Below are 16,617 nucleotides of genomic sequence, written 5' to 3'. Positions count from 1 at the left end.
TCACAAAAGAGGTTCCTGTTTATCTGGGATTTTCAGGTTGAAAACAGGCAGGGTAGGAGCTCACCAAGAACATGGGCCACATGTAGGATGTTGGTGTGAATACAAAGGCATTAATTAAGCTGCTGAGATGATTAAGTGCTTGGGAACACTTGTGCTTGTGTTAACAGGCACAGCAGAAAGGGAACAGGCTTCTCTGCCTTGCCAGAGGAAAAGGGCATTTGCTGTGTGTTAGGCTGAACATTGCTGGTGAGGATTTGGCACATGTAATGCTATTTTGATCAGGTGAGAAGGTCTGAAATAGGAGAATGATTTGATACCAGCATATCTGAAAGGACACTAATCCTTTGATACATATGGAAGAAATACTGATGACTCGTCAAGTACTGTAACACATAAGTGAAGAGAATGAGCCCATCTAAGGGTACAGTAGGGAGTATAGTAGGGAGTAGAGCTTCCCTTCTACTTTCAGCTCATCCCACACCCACAGCTTTACCTGCAGGCCCGTTGGAATGAGGCAGGCTGAATTTCCCACTGGAGTCTGGCATCCCATTCATTTCAGCAGACGCGTTCCTCTGTGCGCCCAGCCTCTAAAACAAAGAGCAGAAGTAAATCAAAGCTCAGTTATTCCAGGCTGAACCCATGGAACGTGGTAAAACTCACCTCCACTGAGCCATCTTGCAACTTCACTGATCTCTTGTCTTGCAGATTGAAGAACTTGATGGGGTTGGAGAGAGCAATAGTCAGATCTAGAAACAAGGAGGAAATCTCTGCTTGGATTATCACACAACTCACTGTAATCTGACTGCCTTCTGGCTCCCTTCTGGCCAAGGACAGAAAGTGGTGGAGAAGGGAAGTTTTGTATTCTCTATTTGGAACAAGGGATGGGAGTGTTTTCAGTCCCATTCTGAGGTGACAGCTCACGACTGATGCTCAGGGCAGCTGCAGGAAGGTGAAAAGAGCACACTGCTCCCAGACTCCAAAGCCAGGTCAAGATTTTCCTAACCTGCACAGTCCAGTCTGTATAAACCTGGTCTGTTTTAGGAGCATGTGTTTAAACCATCAATTTAATGGGGTTTTCCCCATAAATAAGGTTCATTTGTATGAACACAGAGAGACTAACACGGCCAGTACTCACAAGAACTTCTATTACATTCTGCATGGTTTTGTGCATAACTGTGTAAGGCTTTGCTGTTCACCTCCAGTGGGGCTTTTGTGATTCACCTCTCACTGTGTGACTATCCCCATTTTAAAGGAAGATCCCTGAATCTCAGTGTGAGGAAGCACCTCCTGCTCTTCAAACAGGGAGAAGAACGCTCCTATGCTCCCTAAACCCCTACTGTTGTCAGTCCCTGATAGCTGTCAACTCTTTACTCACAGGGACCTCTCTCTGCCTCTGAATAGAAGCAATAAAAGACTGACCCAGAGTCCCTTATGCGAGCACTGCACATCAGGCACGTGTGCCTCAATCCATATTGGACCCACGTGCTTCTGGTGAAAGCAAGGGTGTGACAGGATGCTGACAGCAACTCAAGGCCCATCCTGACAAGGAATTAAGGGTGCAGCAGGAAAGCACCCCCCAGGCTGGAAAAGTGCTTCTGGATCCCAGTTTGGCCAAAGCCAGAGCACCCCCCATGTGCACTCTACCTGCCCAAGCATCAGGAACGTAGTCCTTGATCTCCAGGTACACAAACAGGGAGGGCATGGTAAGGGGCATGTTGCTCTCGCTGCGGAGACAGATGTGGTGATAGCCTGAGAACAGAGAGCAGAAGAGGTGAGCTTGGATGCTCCAGCACAAAACCAGGAGGGCATGGTGAACACATCATGGAATTAAGCCAAGGCTGTAACAGGATGAATGTGAAGGCTCTACTGCCTACGGGAATGGTGATTAAGTAGGAAAACATACAGATCATAGAGCCACAGCCTGGTTTGGGTTGGAAGGGGCCTTGAAGCTCCTCCAGTCCCAACCCCTGCCATGGGCAGGGACCCCTTCCACTGGAGCAGCTTGCTCCAAGCCCCTGTGTCCAACCTGGCCTTGAGCACTGCCAGGGATGGGGCAGCCACAGCTTCTCTGGGCACCCTGTGCCAGCGCCTCAGCACCCTCACAGGGAAGAGCTTCTTCCTTCTACCTAACCTGAAATGCTTGGTAAGAAAAGACGTTTGTAGCTTCCTTTCAGCTTCCAGGGGACGGGTCTCAGGGTACAAAATCTGAAGGAATCTCCACAAAACTTACCCGAGTGCACTGCAATGATGGGAATGATGCGGTGACCAATGAACTTCCCTCCTTCCTCCCAGGCCACAATTTTGAGAGAAGCCAACTCGGGCATCATGATCTAAGGAAAAAACAGAGGAAGTCACCAGTGTCCTCCCCTCTACCTCGAACAGCATTTTAGCTTCACTAAGTAGGACCTTACTCTCCCCTCCTTCCAGCAAACCAGTGCCATGCATCCAAGGCTAGTTTCTCACAGACACAAGTGAATTCTCAGAATCACAGAATCAGCCAAGTTGGAAAAGCCCTTCAAGCTCATCCAGTCCAACCATTGCCCAGCACTGCCAAGGCCACCCCTAACCCACGGCACCGAGGCCTCATCTCCACGGGGTGTGAGCACTTGCAGGGCCGGTGCCTGCAGCCCTGCCCTGGGCAGCCTGTTCCAATGCCTGAGCACCCTCTGGGGCAGGAATTGTTCCTCAGCTCCATCTAACCCTGCCCTGGTGCAGCTTGAGGCCGGTTCCTCTTGTCCCATCCCTTGTTCCTTGGGAGCAGAGCCCAGCCCCTCCTGGCTCCATCCTCCTGTCAGGCAGTTGGAGGCAGCCATCAGGTCTCCCCTGAGCCTTCTCTTCTGCACACTGAACAGCCCCAAACTCCACAAACCAGGAGCTTCCCAGAGGAGAGGCTGCTCAGGATCACAGCAGGGCAGTTGCCTCAACAAACCCTCCAAACCACAGCTTCCAGGAAGCAATTCCCCAGGGAAGGGAATGAACTCCGAAGGCAATTTGGCAAACATGGAAACTTTGCCATAAGGGCTCCTGTCTCCCTCCTCCCCCATTCTGACATAACAGAAACTAAGGATTCTTCTGCCAGAACTGAAGCCTGGAAAGTGTTTCCTGAAAGGAGGATAATATTTATCTGCCACATCCCAACAGCCTGCAGATATCTGCTGCTATTTCAGTGTGTTTAACAGAGATGAATCCTGTAACGTGTGTTTTGCCTTTGTGACCTAATACAGAAAGGCCAAACACTCTCATGACCTTTATCTTAACTGCAGCTGGATCAGTGACCATGGACTTCTTGTGGACCAACAGAGCAGTTTTCCATATCCTGGCACCACTGTGAACCTCCCACTGGTGCCATCACTTCTCTAGTTTGTGTTTCCCATTCACAGTTTAACCACAGACATTCAGTTCCTGGTGCTCCATCAGTCAGCTCAGCCTGAAGTGCACTACAAATAGGAGGCTTTTGGTGCCTGTGATTTCCAGGAATGCTCCAGCTACCCCTTGTCTGTTCAGGGGAACAGCGATGGGGAGCTGCTTTGGATGCTGTTGCTTGGATTCTGTTGTCACTGACCTCTCAAGAGGCAGTGCTCGTGGCCAACAGGATCTTTAGGGATGCTCTGTCTGAATTCCAACCAACTGTTGGTACCTTTTCGAAAACAAAAGCCTCCTCTTTCCACACAGGGTTAATGGAGTTGGCCGTGGAGGTCAGCTTGGTTCTGTATTTGCGCTTCGTGTCCTTTGGCAACCCAAAGAGCTCCACTTCCACGTACGTCTTCACACTGCGGTCAGAGAGGAACTGACCAGAGAGTATCTACAAGGAGCAGAAACACAGTGATCAGCTACTGAAGAGAACAGAACAGAAGAGCTCAGCCAGCCCCACCTGCACCCTAGGGTCAGCCTCCCACCCCAAAACACCTCTCCTGCAGCAGCTTCCACCCATGTTCCTGGCTTTGGCACTTCCTCCAGCCTCCTCCCTCCCTCCCCATCAGCACAGCTTTGGCTTCTGCTGGGGAGCAGATGCTAATTTTTCATTTTCATGCCATTATGATTAATCTGAAGCAGTGAAAAGCCTGGGGGTTGCCATGGAAACACTCTCCCACAGGACTCCCCAGGTTCATTTGCCACTAAGAACCCTACTGGGTAAAAAACAGTGGGGACAGAGATGCCAGTTGTGTTGGTGGTGCCAGGAGCTGGCTGGCAGGGCAGGAGCAGCCCCGTGCTCTGTACTTGCCGTGACTGAGAGGGTACTGGCCACCACCACGTCAATGCGGTCCACGGAGAAGGGGTCAAACTGCTTGTCTGGCCGCCGCATGAACTCATGCTTGAGCAGATACCCACACTGGCCATTGAACTCAAACAGAGCCATGTTCTGCTGCATGGGGACATCTGAGACACAGAGGAACACAATGAGAAACATCTCTGCGGGAGCTCCTCAGGTGCTCGTATGCTATGAGCGAGCTGAAGGATGCTGTTACAGCCCCTGCGAGCCAAAGGCTCCCAAACCAATTCCAGAAACTAATTAAAGCCTCTCAGCACCCTACAGGGAAAGATATTGCAGCAGCTGCTGTAAGAAAGGCGAGTGCTTTGCTTATAATTGCACCCCAAGTCTTGGGCAGAGCTAAATTAAAGCCTCCTCTGAAGTACCCACTATTTCTGGTGTGAAGTCAACAGTTGTCTGAGCCCCCCTGCTCCTTCTGGGCCTCCTCTCAGTCCAGCTTCTCCTCTGCCACTGCTCTGTGAACACTGCCTGGTGCTTTCTGTGCCTGTCTCCAATACAATGCCCTCTTCATAGCCAACCTTTCACCCTCTCCCTTTTAAAGTTGCTTTGCTTTTTCTCCTCCTGACCCTACAGCTAGTCTCCTACACTCTCTCTATACTCCTCTGAGGAAGAAAGAGGGGTAAAGGACAGCATTCTCTGGAGGCTTTTTTTCCCTTCTCATGCTGGTTGTGCAGCAAGGGGAAAAGCTCTTCTTCCCTGCTCAGGTCAAAATACTGGAAGCAATAGCATAGAGGCCAGCCCTGCAGCCAGGTGGAGCTCTGCCCCTGCCTGGCAAAAGAGGAAGCAGCTCAGGGAAGTGGCAGCCTGTGATGGATTTGCACACAGTGTTTAGTCTGACACCATGTGATAGGATGGCCAGAGATGGTACCCAGTCACTGAGTGACAGGAAGCCCCTATCTGTGTGTATGCAGAAGTGGGAAGAACCAGGTGTGTGCTGGGCCTAGAAAAGTGCTTTTGGTCTGTGGGAGATGGATTCAAAGATGAGCACCACTCTGGAGAAGGCACATGGAATAAACCCACACATGGAGAGAGCAGGAAAGGAAGAGCCAGCGAACAGGCACAGAGCCTCACCCCTCAGGGGCTGGGGGTCAATGTGACACTCACCCATGGTCTGGAAGTTGAGTGCCACCATCTGACAGCCGACGTTCCAGAACATCTGGGGCAGGTAATTGGAGGAGTCCATCCGGGTGCCTTTGGGGTAAATCCGGCTCATCTGCCGCTTGTTGTATCTACAGATGTGCTATAGGAAACAAGTCCGAGCCCTCTGTGTGCACCCCGGGGCTACCTCATGTATCCAGGCTATGAGAACTAAGTGAGAGGTGTCCCTGCCCATGGCAGGAGGGTTGGAATTGGATGATCTTAAGGTCTTTTCCAATCCTAACTGTTCTATGATTCTATGAAGTTCTGCTACCAAATGGCCAGAGCCTTCTAGACAAGAAGTGAGAGAGGTCCTGGCAACACCAGGCTCCTCTCCCACACCCTTTCCACTTAAGGACAAGCATCTGGCAGCTGTGGTGTACACTACAGCTGGATGCATCCTGTCAAGAACCCCTCTGGACAGCTCCCAAGCCCCCCTGGAAGATCCCGCCTGCACGTTTTGTATCTCTGATGAATGGTTTACAAGGTACTGAACTCACAAACTAGCTGGAGATGCCTCAGCCTTACTCAAGCTTCAGGTTAGTCCTCACACCCTGTACCACCAACTGCTCTGGATAAAGGCTGCCAAAAGGATACTCCACAAACTGCATGGGGAACTTGGTCAGGAGATCATAAGCCTTCAGCTCCGTGAAGGAGGAGATGACATAACTGCGGTTCTTCTCTGGAAACAGACAAAAAGCATTCAGGAGGAAGGCATTCCCAGCCCCTTCCTATGCGTGAGGATCAATGGACCCATGTAGCCCTTGTCCTGCTCTCTCCCACCTTCTCCCAGGTACCAATTTCTATCAGGGCAATTTCCCTTTCCCTGCTCCCTTAAAAAGGGGCTGAAGAATAGGTGATAAAAGGTGATCCATGTTTACCAGGGTGACAATGCTTCTGTAGTGCAGGACAGGATGGGTGCCCAAAGCTTAACTGTGCTCACCTCTGTCTGGATGTCAGTGACATTTAGAGAACAGCTCCTGCCTGGGGTTTTAGTCCCAATAATCCAGATATTCAAAGCTCTTTATTTTGTCAGGTTTCCCTTTCTTCACTCTATTTTCTTCTTTTCCTTTTCTTTCTTCCATCAATCAAATCAGCTCACTCAAAGCTAGACCCAAATGTGGGAAGTGTTCAGAAGAACCCATTCTGTGCACAGAAATTGAGTGCATTTTCAGTGTTTCACACATTTCTGTGTCCAATCCCCATGGAAGAGGAAGGCCAGGCACATATATTAAGGAATGCTGGGCTCAATCCTGCCCCCAGAAGCAGCAAAGCAAGCTCAGAGATGTCACTGGCTTCTATGCTGCTGTTTTTCATTCTCACTTGTATAACTGGGAGCACTATCTGACATCTGTCTTCTCCATACCAGTACCTTACTACAGGGAGGAGGGCAGAAAGGAAGTGTTTGAGACCACGCACACGTTGTGAGAGAGACTGAACACAACAGAAAGTGGGTGAAGGCAAGTCCCAAAGGCAGGTGGAAGAGCAGCTGAAAGCGCTGCTCTCCTGGTGGAATGGAGATACTTGGCATTCTCAAGGGATTCACTCTGACTTACGGGCAGAGACTTCAAAGGAGTCAAATTTGATGGGCTGGATGTAGTTGACCAGGCTGGACATTTCCTCATAGGCTGTCACTTCCAAACCAGCAGTGCCCTGGGGAGAAGACAACATCCACGAGACAGCAGATGAAGGGACCTTGCCTGGAGGTGCAACAAACCCCACCTGGGCTTCACAGACAGCTCCAGTGGCTGCTCTGATCAGGGCACCAGTTGCTTTGGCTTCCTGGTCCTGCAGCTACAGTCAGCAGCATAGCCAGGGGCACAGAGTTTCAGTAGCTTGGCAAAAGCTGACACTGAGGCACACTGAGAGGCATCAGTCAGTATGTGAGAAGCCCAGGCACTCCTTAGCCTCTCAAAGCATCAAGTGTGGGACAAACAGGGACCTTGCTTTCCCTCCTCTCTGAGCGGCCCCAGGGAGATGGAAATGGAGTTTTTATTCAAGGGATGCTGATCACATTCCCCCTTCAGCAACAGCACTTCAGGTTTCGGTAACAACTTTTATCAGACTAAGGCTAAGCCTCTCCAAACACCCCAAAGGCAAATGACTACCTTCATATCATGAAGAATATCAAAGGCAGACTCTAACTCTTCTGCCATACCCCGTGCTTGCAATGTAATTTCTCTTATTCAGTTTCTCCTGCAAAAATCTTCTTGCATGGAGGAAGGATTGATCATAGAACAGTTCCTTCTCCTTTACATTTTGGGTTCATCTCTATTCAGTTCCTATAAAGACAAGCTGAGAAAGCTGGGCTGGTTCAACCTGGAGGATGCTCTGGGGAGACGTTAGAGCAGCTCCAGTGCCTAAAGGGGCTGCAGGAAACCTGGAGAGGGGCTTGGGACAAGGGCCTGTAGGGACAGGCCAAGGGGAATGGCTTGAACCTGCCCGAGGGGAGACTGAGCTGAGCTCTTAGGCAGAAGCTCTTCCCTGTGAGGGTGCTGAGGCGCTGGCACAGGGTGCCCAGAGAAGCTGTGGCTGCCCCATCCCTGGCAGTGCTCAAGGCCAGGTTGGACACAGGGGCTTGGAGCAAGCTGCTCCAGTGGAAGGGGTTGGGGTTGGAGCTGGAGGAGCTTTCAGGTCCCTTCCAAGACAAACCAGGCTGGGATTCTATGGATATGGTGAGGCTCTAGAGAAAACCTGAGGCCAGAAAAAGACCCAGCCAAACCCCAGAAAGGGACAGAACCAGCAGTGAAAGTACCTCGTCCGACTGCATCTTTTTAATTTCCTCTTCATCCAGGTTTCCAAGATGTTCATCCTCTTCCTCTGGTTCCTCTTCAGGCACATCACCTGCCCAGACTAAGCACACACAGCCCACATCAGTAGCACCCACGGGTAGCGCATTGAGACAAGGCATTGCAGATTGCTGGCCATGGAGAGCTCTGCAAACCCTCACTATCATCAGGAGCAATAAGTGGGGGACTCATGGACTTCATGTGCTCCTACCATGACAGGTACTGAAAATTCACTGTTCTACCACAGGTGCCCTGAGCCCAAGAGGTGACAGGCTTGAGGAAGGGAGGAGAGTGGGGCTGAAGGTCCTGTAAACCTTCATGGTGAAGAACTAGGCCATGGTGAATTTGTGGTTCTCAGAGAGCTACAAGCAGTAAAAGCTGCTTCCCTTCCATCAAACCAGTGTGTATCAATGAATGACTCATGGAGCCATATGGCTCAGTAGGCAGAAGAGCTGACTGATGGGCAGGGCACAAGTGGGTTGTCTATTTTGGTTGAAGTGTTTGAAAATATTCTGAGGATTTAATTTCTCTTCCAAGCTTGTGCTGCTTCTTGTGATGAGTGAATTAATGACTAGCACTGGCTTGCCTCAAGCTAGTGCTGGTGGTTTGGAAGGTCTCCAGTGGGCCAGACTTGCTCATCTAGCTATACTAGTCCCCTTCAGACATACCAGTATCTTCAGCATCCGTAGGGGTTGGCAGCTCAATGATTTCTGGTTCCACATTCCTCCCTTTCTTCAAAGAGTTCTGCCTCTTCCCACATACAGATTGGTTCTTTTTGTTCTTAATCAGGATCTTCCCTAAGAGATCCTTAGGACTTGGCAGAGGAACTCCTGGCTTCAGCTGCAACAGATCACCTTTCATCACAAAGAGTTCAAGCACCCATCTCTCCTGTCCCTCCCAGTACCATTCCTGTGGCCATTTACTGGTGCATGGACCCATCTCTCACCCACTGTACACTTTATTTTCTCCATCCATCCCACTATATGCAGATTTAAGACTTCACCTTTCATTCCAGGGCAGCATTTTGCACCTTACACATTTGCTACCTGCACACACCAGCCTGTTCCCAGCCACCTATCCTGCACCTCAGCTAAAACCCCATCCACATGGCCTGAAGCATCCACACACCTCTGGCTTTCACATGCCACCTATTTCTCTCATTCTCCCAGAGCCTCAGGCCTGGATCAGCACTCAGGCCATATTCAAACCCTCTGCCTGCAGCAGATCTGGAAATGATCCCAGAGGAGGTGGCTCAAGACAAGGACGTGTGACTCAGACTCTGCTTCCAGACCCACACTCCCTCTACAGACAGCAACAAGACTCAGCCAATACCCTGAACTGCTTCTCCCCACACACAGCCCCTGTTTCTCCCTGTTGCCTGGACAAGGACCTGGGTGTGGGCAGTGGCAATTGCTGCTTTGCTCACTGCTTCTTTTCAGCTCTTCTTTTGATCTCAGTGCTTTAAAACACAGGCACTGCCTGGTATTTGTAAATCCATGTGCATTCACAAGGCAGCTGGAGCAGCAATGGGCATGGAGACCACCAGGGTTGTCACTGTCCTGTTGTACCAGTAAGCTGACAACCAGGGTCAAGCAGATGAGGACATTTACTCAGCTATTCTGAGCACAAAGCTCTGTGTGTGCCTGAAAGGGAATATTTCCAGGGTGGAAGTAGGAAGTGAGAAGCATTGGTAGGAAGAGCCTGAAATGCTGCTAAGCCCTTGTTCCTGTTTCTTTCCAAAGCAAATGCTGGCAGAGATCTGAACCAGTACCATGTACAGAAATACACTTGGCTACCCAGAGCCCAGTTTCCCAAGTCACTGAAGTCACAGAGTGTTAAATGAGAGCAGAGCCAGCAAGTGCTTAGGAAAACCTCTGTGACTGAGAGATCTTCCATTCACTTACTGTTTGCTTACCCCTATGAACCAAGCTTATTTGTCCATGGCATCATCTTCTCTTTCACTGTCCCTGTATGCACTCTCCTACCCCCAGGAGTGACTGATTCCTTCAGAAAGACCTCTCCACTAAACCTCCCTCCCCAGCTTCACTTACTGGGTATTTCTCCAGTGGCTCTGTCAGCAGCATATCTCCAAATATAGTTCTGCAGTACTCAGCCATCTTCGCCTGCTGCTTGGGCCTGATGGAACAAAGAGACCAAAGCAGGAGTGAACAGGAAAGCAGATGCCCAAATCCAGACCTTAACATGAACAACCATCCCAAGACCCAAGTATGGTACATAGGAAATCATCTCTTGCCCTCGCTCACTATGCAGACCTTAAGGTCCCTTCCAGGCTGTCATAGAATCATAGAATCATAGAATAGTTAGGGTTGGAAAGGACCTTAAGATCATCCAGTTCCAACCCCCTGCCGTGGGCAGGGACACCTCGCTCTAAACCATCTCTGTCCAACCTGGCCTTGAACACTGCCAGGGATGGAGCATTCACAACCTCCCTGGGCACCCATTCCAGTGCCTCACCACCCTCACAGGAAAGAATTTCCTCCTTAGATCCAATCTAAACTTCCCCTGTTTCAGTTTGAACCCATTACCCCTTGTCCTATCACTGCAGTCCCTAATGAAGAGTCCCTCCCCAGCATCCCTATAGGCCCCCTTCAGACACTGGAAGCTGCTCTGAGGTCTCCACGCAGCCTTCTCTTCTCCAGGCTGAACAGCCCCAACTTTCTCCTTTCTTTTCTGTCCATACTCTGCCATCCCAAGCCAGAAGGCTGCACAACTGTGGTCCCTCTCACTCTGCAGCTTCTGGCTCATCTTTCAGCTCTGCCCCACCTTCAGTTGCTTGAGAAACCTCAAGTGATGTTTCAGATCTCAGGCACTCAAACCCAGCAGCTCTTGCCTGTACACTTTGTGCTCTGGACAACAAGAACACAGCTCTCCCAGTCACCGGATACTCACGAGTCCACGTGGTTCTCAAAGGACAGGATGACAGGGTAGAGAGATGTTTTAAAAGCACTTTCTGCAATGGCCTCAATGGCATCCTAAATGAGAGGCAATGGGCAGAGAAAGGATAAGCACTGGTTAGTAACAGAGGAATGCAGCTCAGCTCCCACTGAACAGACTCCAAACTGATCACTGCCAAGGGCTTCTCGTTAAAGCAACTTCTCCCAGTAAGAAGGTGGGAAGTATTTTTTCCTCCCTGCCTGGATTCCAGCTCCAGAGGACACAACATGCACCTAAACTCAACAGACTGCATAGAAAATGAAGCTGAAGATGTAGGAATATGAGTTTTGTAGTTCAGTGTACACGTAAATGAATGTGAAAGCACTTTGCCAGTGACAAGTCACTGCCACATGCACTTTGAATTGGTAGAGAAAGGTGTGTGCAGTCCCTCATCAAACTGCTTCAAACCCTGTTTAAACTTACCACTGAACCTGCCTTTTTCTATCCTATCACCTACAAAATCCTTCTGTCTAGCAGCAGGGAAACCTGGGATGTTCACAACCAGCTGTGCTGACACTCCAAATGCAAACACCATGGAAACCTTCTCAGCATTAGTGGTGTAAATAAAAATAACCATGTTTTCCCTGTTAAACTGCCACAGACTTTCCCCCCATTTTCTTTCCTTGTGACATGGTGAAAAGTGTCATTTGCTCCTTTGCAATGACAGTCCCCCTTGGTCCCCCAGGTCCTGGTTGATCTTAACACTGAGAGTCTTAGCACTGCCACAGCTGCTCCATGGACCACACGGATTCCCTACCACAGAACCCTGCAAGGCTCAGGGGAGGAGAAGCTACAGAAAAAGCTACTAAAAGGCCCGAGGCAATGGTAGGAAAGGGAGAGGTGGAGGGCACGATCCCCATGTTATGTAAAACTAATCCCTGGGCACACGCTGTGTTAACAGGTTCTCATTTCCTGGAGGAACATCACATGCTGCAGCAGAACTCTGCAATTACAGCACCTCCAGCTGCCATTGTGTCTCCTACCTGCAGTGAGCTGCTGTGCAAAGGCAGCAGTGCTGCTGCAGGAGGTGGGGAGCTACTGACAGCGAGTGTGACAATAGCTCGGATCTTAACGTTGGGGTTGGGTTTTTTTCCCATATAAATACATTAGGAATAGCGAAGCGTGGGAAGAGGGGGAAGAAATGGAACAGGAATAAAGAGCTTTAAAAAGAATCTGAATTGCCTCTGCCTGTTGGCAGCTGCTGAGGAAAGGAGTGCAGGGGAAATCAGTGTGATGCATTGCTTTGTAACCTGCTGTAACTTCTGTGGTTAAATGCTCTGGGTTCCCAAAGGACAAGTAGGCTTTGCCCAGTGCTTCTGAAGCCTGGGAGCTGGATCCTGAGGGAAGCCACCTGCCCAGCTGCTCCACTGAGCACATTCCACACACTCCTGTGATGAGGGAGTACCCAAAAGGTGTTCCTGCAAAGCACCACCATGAGGGGCTCTAAGCCACAGAAAGTGCTGCTCACCAGCTAGAAATAAACTCACTTTAACCACTTGTTTTCTAAGCCACCATTTGTTTCCTGCTTGTTTCTCTGATGTGCATCTATCCATAATGCACCTTTCTGTCCATACAGCCATCTCACTGCAGAGCCCTGCGTATGCAGGCATATCTACTCAACCACCTCTCCATCTACTACCTGCCTGCCTGCCTTTTTGCATTCATTCATCTTCATGCAGCCAGCAGCCTCTCTTCTGGTCCTCCTACGTCAAAAAACTTACACACACTCAACCTATTGCATGTTTGTTCATCTTTCACTCTGTGTGTTCATTCACTTGTCAGACTGCCATCAGTCTTTTCCTCCCAAACATCTCTGCCCTCAGCCAACCCATCTGACAGTTCCCTCAGCACCCTCCTCAGACAGAGATCAGTCTAAAGCCGAGCAGGGGAAGCATCGATGGAGCAAACTCTTTCCGTACCTTGAAGAGGATCTCGGTTGTCATGGTGAAGCCGTGGGTGATGATGGGCTCCTCCTCCGGGGGGCGGCCCTTCCAGCAGTCCAGCTCCACGCAGCGGCAGCCGCTCAGCAGCGTCTGCCGGTACATCTCGGGAGAGGAGATGCCGGAGAACTGACCAGCTGGAGGAGGGAGGCTCAGCATCAGCTACACTCACCTGCGGCAGCTTAGCACCAAGAGGAGCAGCAGAAACCTCTGCTGCCCTTCAGCACGTGCATGGGGCAGGCTGACACAGGGCTTCTCACACAGCACTGAAGGGCCAAGCCCCTCGGGGTGTATTACAGCCCTCAGACCAATGAACTTCAGGGCATACATCTGCCCACCTGACTGTCAGCATCACCCCTCCACCCCAGTGTGGTACCTGCACATGGGAGCTGAGGCAGCCTCTGGAACTGCCCGTACCTGTTAAATACGTGTTGTGGGACGAGTTGATGAAGTAGTGTGAGAGCGGTTGAGTCATGTCCTGGTACAGCAACAGTTTGTCCAGTGCTATCACATTGTTCTCAGGGCCACAGAGGAACCAGACCATCCCCTCTGGAGACAGCTGCCCTACATGGGAAGCAGGGCTGTTAACAGCACGGAAACAAAGTGGTTCTGACACCTCCTCACCAGCGCATTGCAACACTGGGATTGTGAGAATCAGGCTGATTGCTCCCCATGGGAAGCCAGGTAGCAGAAGGTGTGAGGCCCTCTGCTGTTTTCACACTCCCTCTAGAGCAAGACTCACCTCTCTGGATGTTGATCCCACTGGGCTCATACTTCTCTATGAGGCTCTGCACCTGCTCAGGTTTGGCTGGAGGGAAGAGGATGTCATTGAGGCGAGAGTCTCGCTGCTTCTTGTTGATGAACTTTGCCAAGTGCTCTTTGGTCATGTAGGGCTTTGCTTTTAAATGGCTGCAGTGAGAGAATGACAGAGGAGCAGCGGTAAGGCCTGTGTATTACCCACAAAACCCACTCACTAAAGAGAGACTGGTCCTTCCCCAGGCCAGCAATGGGTGTCCACAGCCCTGGACCCACAGGTTTCTCTGTTGTCTACATTCCTTCCTGTAAATGATCTTCCCACTGCTGTGGCCTTTCTTTTTCTTCACCAGTTCAATGCTGTGAAGAGTTCATACCGAGGGGAGCACAAAGAGTATTCTGAGCCACTGACTCAAACTCTAAAAGGACTTGAACTTCATTTTGTGACCTGGTTTCCTGCCCTCCTAAGGCCTGAAGCCAGACAAACCACAGAGCATTAAACCCCCTTGTCCCTCCTCTTGTCTATCTTTTGCCACAAGAGATCAGGTTCTCTGCTATGGCTTGAGGGAAACTTACTGTGAGGTAAATATCTCATCAATCTCAGGCCGTGGACACAGATTCATCAGGAAAGTTTTATAGACGGTCTCAGGGAAGTCCTCTGGGTTGATGGCATCATTCTGACAAATGCAATAAAGACAAGTGAGTACCACAACCCATCATCTCACTTCTCCATTTACACCCACAGCCCAGCACCTGCTTGTGACAATGCAAGTAAGAGACCAGACCATCTGGCAGGTGTTTAGGGAAGAACAGACGGAGTGGAGAAGCAGCACGATGCCCTATTGCGAAACAGTCATTTAGAATCACTGAATCAACTAGGTTGGAAAAGACCTTTAAGATCATCAAGTCCAACCATTTAAACTGTCCCTCGGTGCCTCTTGTGCTGATGCCTGATGCAGTGGTAGGAGCTGTCAGAGGCTGGACTGTTCTCTGTGGGTGGTAGAAGTGCCCAGATTAACCATCAGGTTTGTTGCTTCAAAAAGCAGACAGTGACAAGCTGAAGGGAACATGCTGCTTCTTGTGCCCCACAGTGCAAGGGATGGAGTCACAAGTGTTACAAGTACAAGCAGCAAGAACTGATCCTAGCAGGCCTGCAGCTGAGGCATGGCAGCTAGGGGTAAGGAAAAGGTTTCACAGCTGTTAGATGAGCAAGAACAGGACAGTCAGGGCAGGCAACAAGACTACTGTCAAACGAGTGAGGTCTGTGGCTACCAAGCAAACCCCTTACCTTGCCCTTTGGAAGGTGACAGGCACTTAATGCTGCTTCCACCCTCTTCCTGTCTGCAGGGAACATCTGAAAAATACTGAGCACACAGGGCAAAGGCAATCACCAGAGGGCGGCAGGAGTCAGGGAACTCTGGGTTCCGGTGCTGGGAGCTGCAGCCAGAGCCCAAGACACTCCAAATGCACAGCGAAGGAGGCTCCAGGAGGCTGCAAACACGAACCAGATAAAGCACGGATCCCATGCGGTAGCTGGCATTAGCAGGGAATAACTCTGTAGCCAAGACAACATTCAAAACAAGCAAACAGATATGGTGCATATTTGCTGCTTTGAAAGAAGGCAGCATTTTCTGGAACCAAAGGATTTCCATAAATTCAAGGCACAAAGTCATTACACAGGCAAAGAACCTGATGTGCTGCCTGATGGAAGCACTGAAGTTTGCTGTGCAGAAACCAAAGCTCACCTCCTGTTTAGGAAGCTGGGTAGTGATCTGCAGGGCAGAAAGCACTCGGTCAAGGCTTCAGCCTGAAGCAGCCCCTTTGCTGCACTATGGAATAGAACAACTGCACTTGCCCTGCTTTCAGAATACCCCAGTCAGCAGCTTTGAGGTCTCCTCATGGATAAATGTGGATGTCAGCTCTGCCAGCTCCTGGCATCCCAGCTGCTCACAGCCAGAAAGGGGAACAAAGAGCGCCCAGTGTGCCAGGTGGGAAAGTGTTCTGCTGCAGCGGACTTATGCAAACTCAGGGCACATCAGCTCCCTTTGCAAGGCAAAACTGTAGCACCCTTGTTATGATTCAAAGGGGATTTAAATGTCTAAAGGCAGATGCTCAGGGGAATTTTTAGAGGGATTCAGACATGAGCTTTGAAAGCCTGACATACACCTGCACCTGGAGAAAGGGAACAGGTTTATACATCTGGCTCTTAACTTGCACTATTTAATGGTCTAGTGCTTTACACAGTGGAGCATTTTACCACTCTGCAGGACAGACAGAGCAGAGCATTGCAGAGAGGTACAGCCTGTACCAGAGATTTTTTCCTAGCCTATTTCAGAAGAATAAGCTGGTTTGCCTCTGCAGCAATGCCACCTTGCTTGCATTTAAAGAGCAATTCAAAGCACTCTTCCCTAGTGTGAGTTATTAAAGCCCTATCCATTTTTAAAAGCCCTTTGATGAATACTCTGGTTTCTGCTGGTTGGTGGTTTCCAAAGCAAACAACAAAAAACGTGTTGTTGAGTAAGGCTCAACGAGCCAGGAGCCCATTGAGCCAGCACAGGCTTCATCTAGACCCATTATGCAGTATAACACACAGTAGGGAGTGTGTTTATTACAGGTGATTAGTGCTTGCCTCTTGTGATGCTGTAACACAGCAGAAACTAGAAGCAGAGTGGTTCAAAGCTTCCCAGTGAATACCCACTATCTGCAGGTCCTTCTTACAACAAGAGGTGATGTATGTGCCCAAAGCGAAGGCAGCCCTGGGTCACCCTCTGAG

At 50.1% G+C, this 16,617-nt stretch overlaps 1 protein-coding gene across 2 annotated transcripts in view; it reads right to left on the bottom strand.

Moving 5' to 3' along the window:
• Positions 1-16,617, bottom strand: part of PLCB2 (phospholipase C beta 2) — a 44,072-nt gene that overhangs the window by 7,759 nt on the left and 19,696 nt on the right. The window contains exons 7-24 of one of the 2 annotated variants that reach the window (XM_061370992.1): positions 15,133-15,208; positions 14,421-14,521; positions 13,834-14,000; positions 13,509-13,655; positions 13,071-13,228; positions 11,107-11,189; positions 10,248-10,332; positions 8,865-9,036; positions 8,163-8,260; positions 6,964-7,060; positions 6,005-6,089; positions 5,375-5,499; positions 4,223-4,377; positions 3,638-3,802; positions 2,231-2,330; positions 1,645-1,749; positions 661-746; positions 494-587 (exon numbers count right to left, since the gene is read on the bottom strand). In XM_061370992.1, the coding sequence (XP_061226976.1) occupies positions 494-587; positions 661-746; positions 1,645-1,749; positions 2,231-2,330; positions 3,638-3,802; positions 4,223-4,377; positions 5,375-5,499; positions 6,005-6,089; positions 6,964-7,060; positions 8,163-8,260; positions 8,865-9,036; positions 10,248-10,332; positions 11,107-11,189; positions 13,071-13,228; positions 13,509-13,655; positions 13,834-14,000; positions 14,421-14,521; positions 15,133-15,208 (2,099 nt within the window). Of the gene's footprint in view, positions 1-493; positions 588-660; positions 747-1,644; positions 1,750-2,230; positions 2,331-3,637; positions 3,803-4,222; positions 4,378-5,374; positions 5,500-6,004; positions 6,090-6,963; positions 7,061-8,162; positions 8,261-8,864; positions 9,037-10,247; positions 10,333-10,980; positions 11,190-13,070; positions 13,229-13,508; positions 13,656-13,833; positions 14,001-14,420; positions 14,522-15,132; positions 15,209-16,617 lie in introns of those variants that run through there. The other variant, XR_009728074.1, reaches the window with a different exon arrangement.

Source organism: Neopsephotus bourkii, unplaced genomic scaffold (genome assembly GCF_033783945.1).
Source record: "Neopsephotus bourkii isolate Nb327-2 ecotype Australia unplaced genomic scaffold, CSIRO-AGI_Nbou_v1 NB_1557, whole genome shotgun sequence".
Taxonomy (NCBI): Eukaryota; Metazoa; Chordata; class Aves; order Psittaciformes; family Psittacidae; genus Neopsephotus; species Neopsephotus bourkii.
Note: the sequence above shows the minus strand (reverse complement) of the source record. Positions and strands in the feature narration are given on the sequence as shown.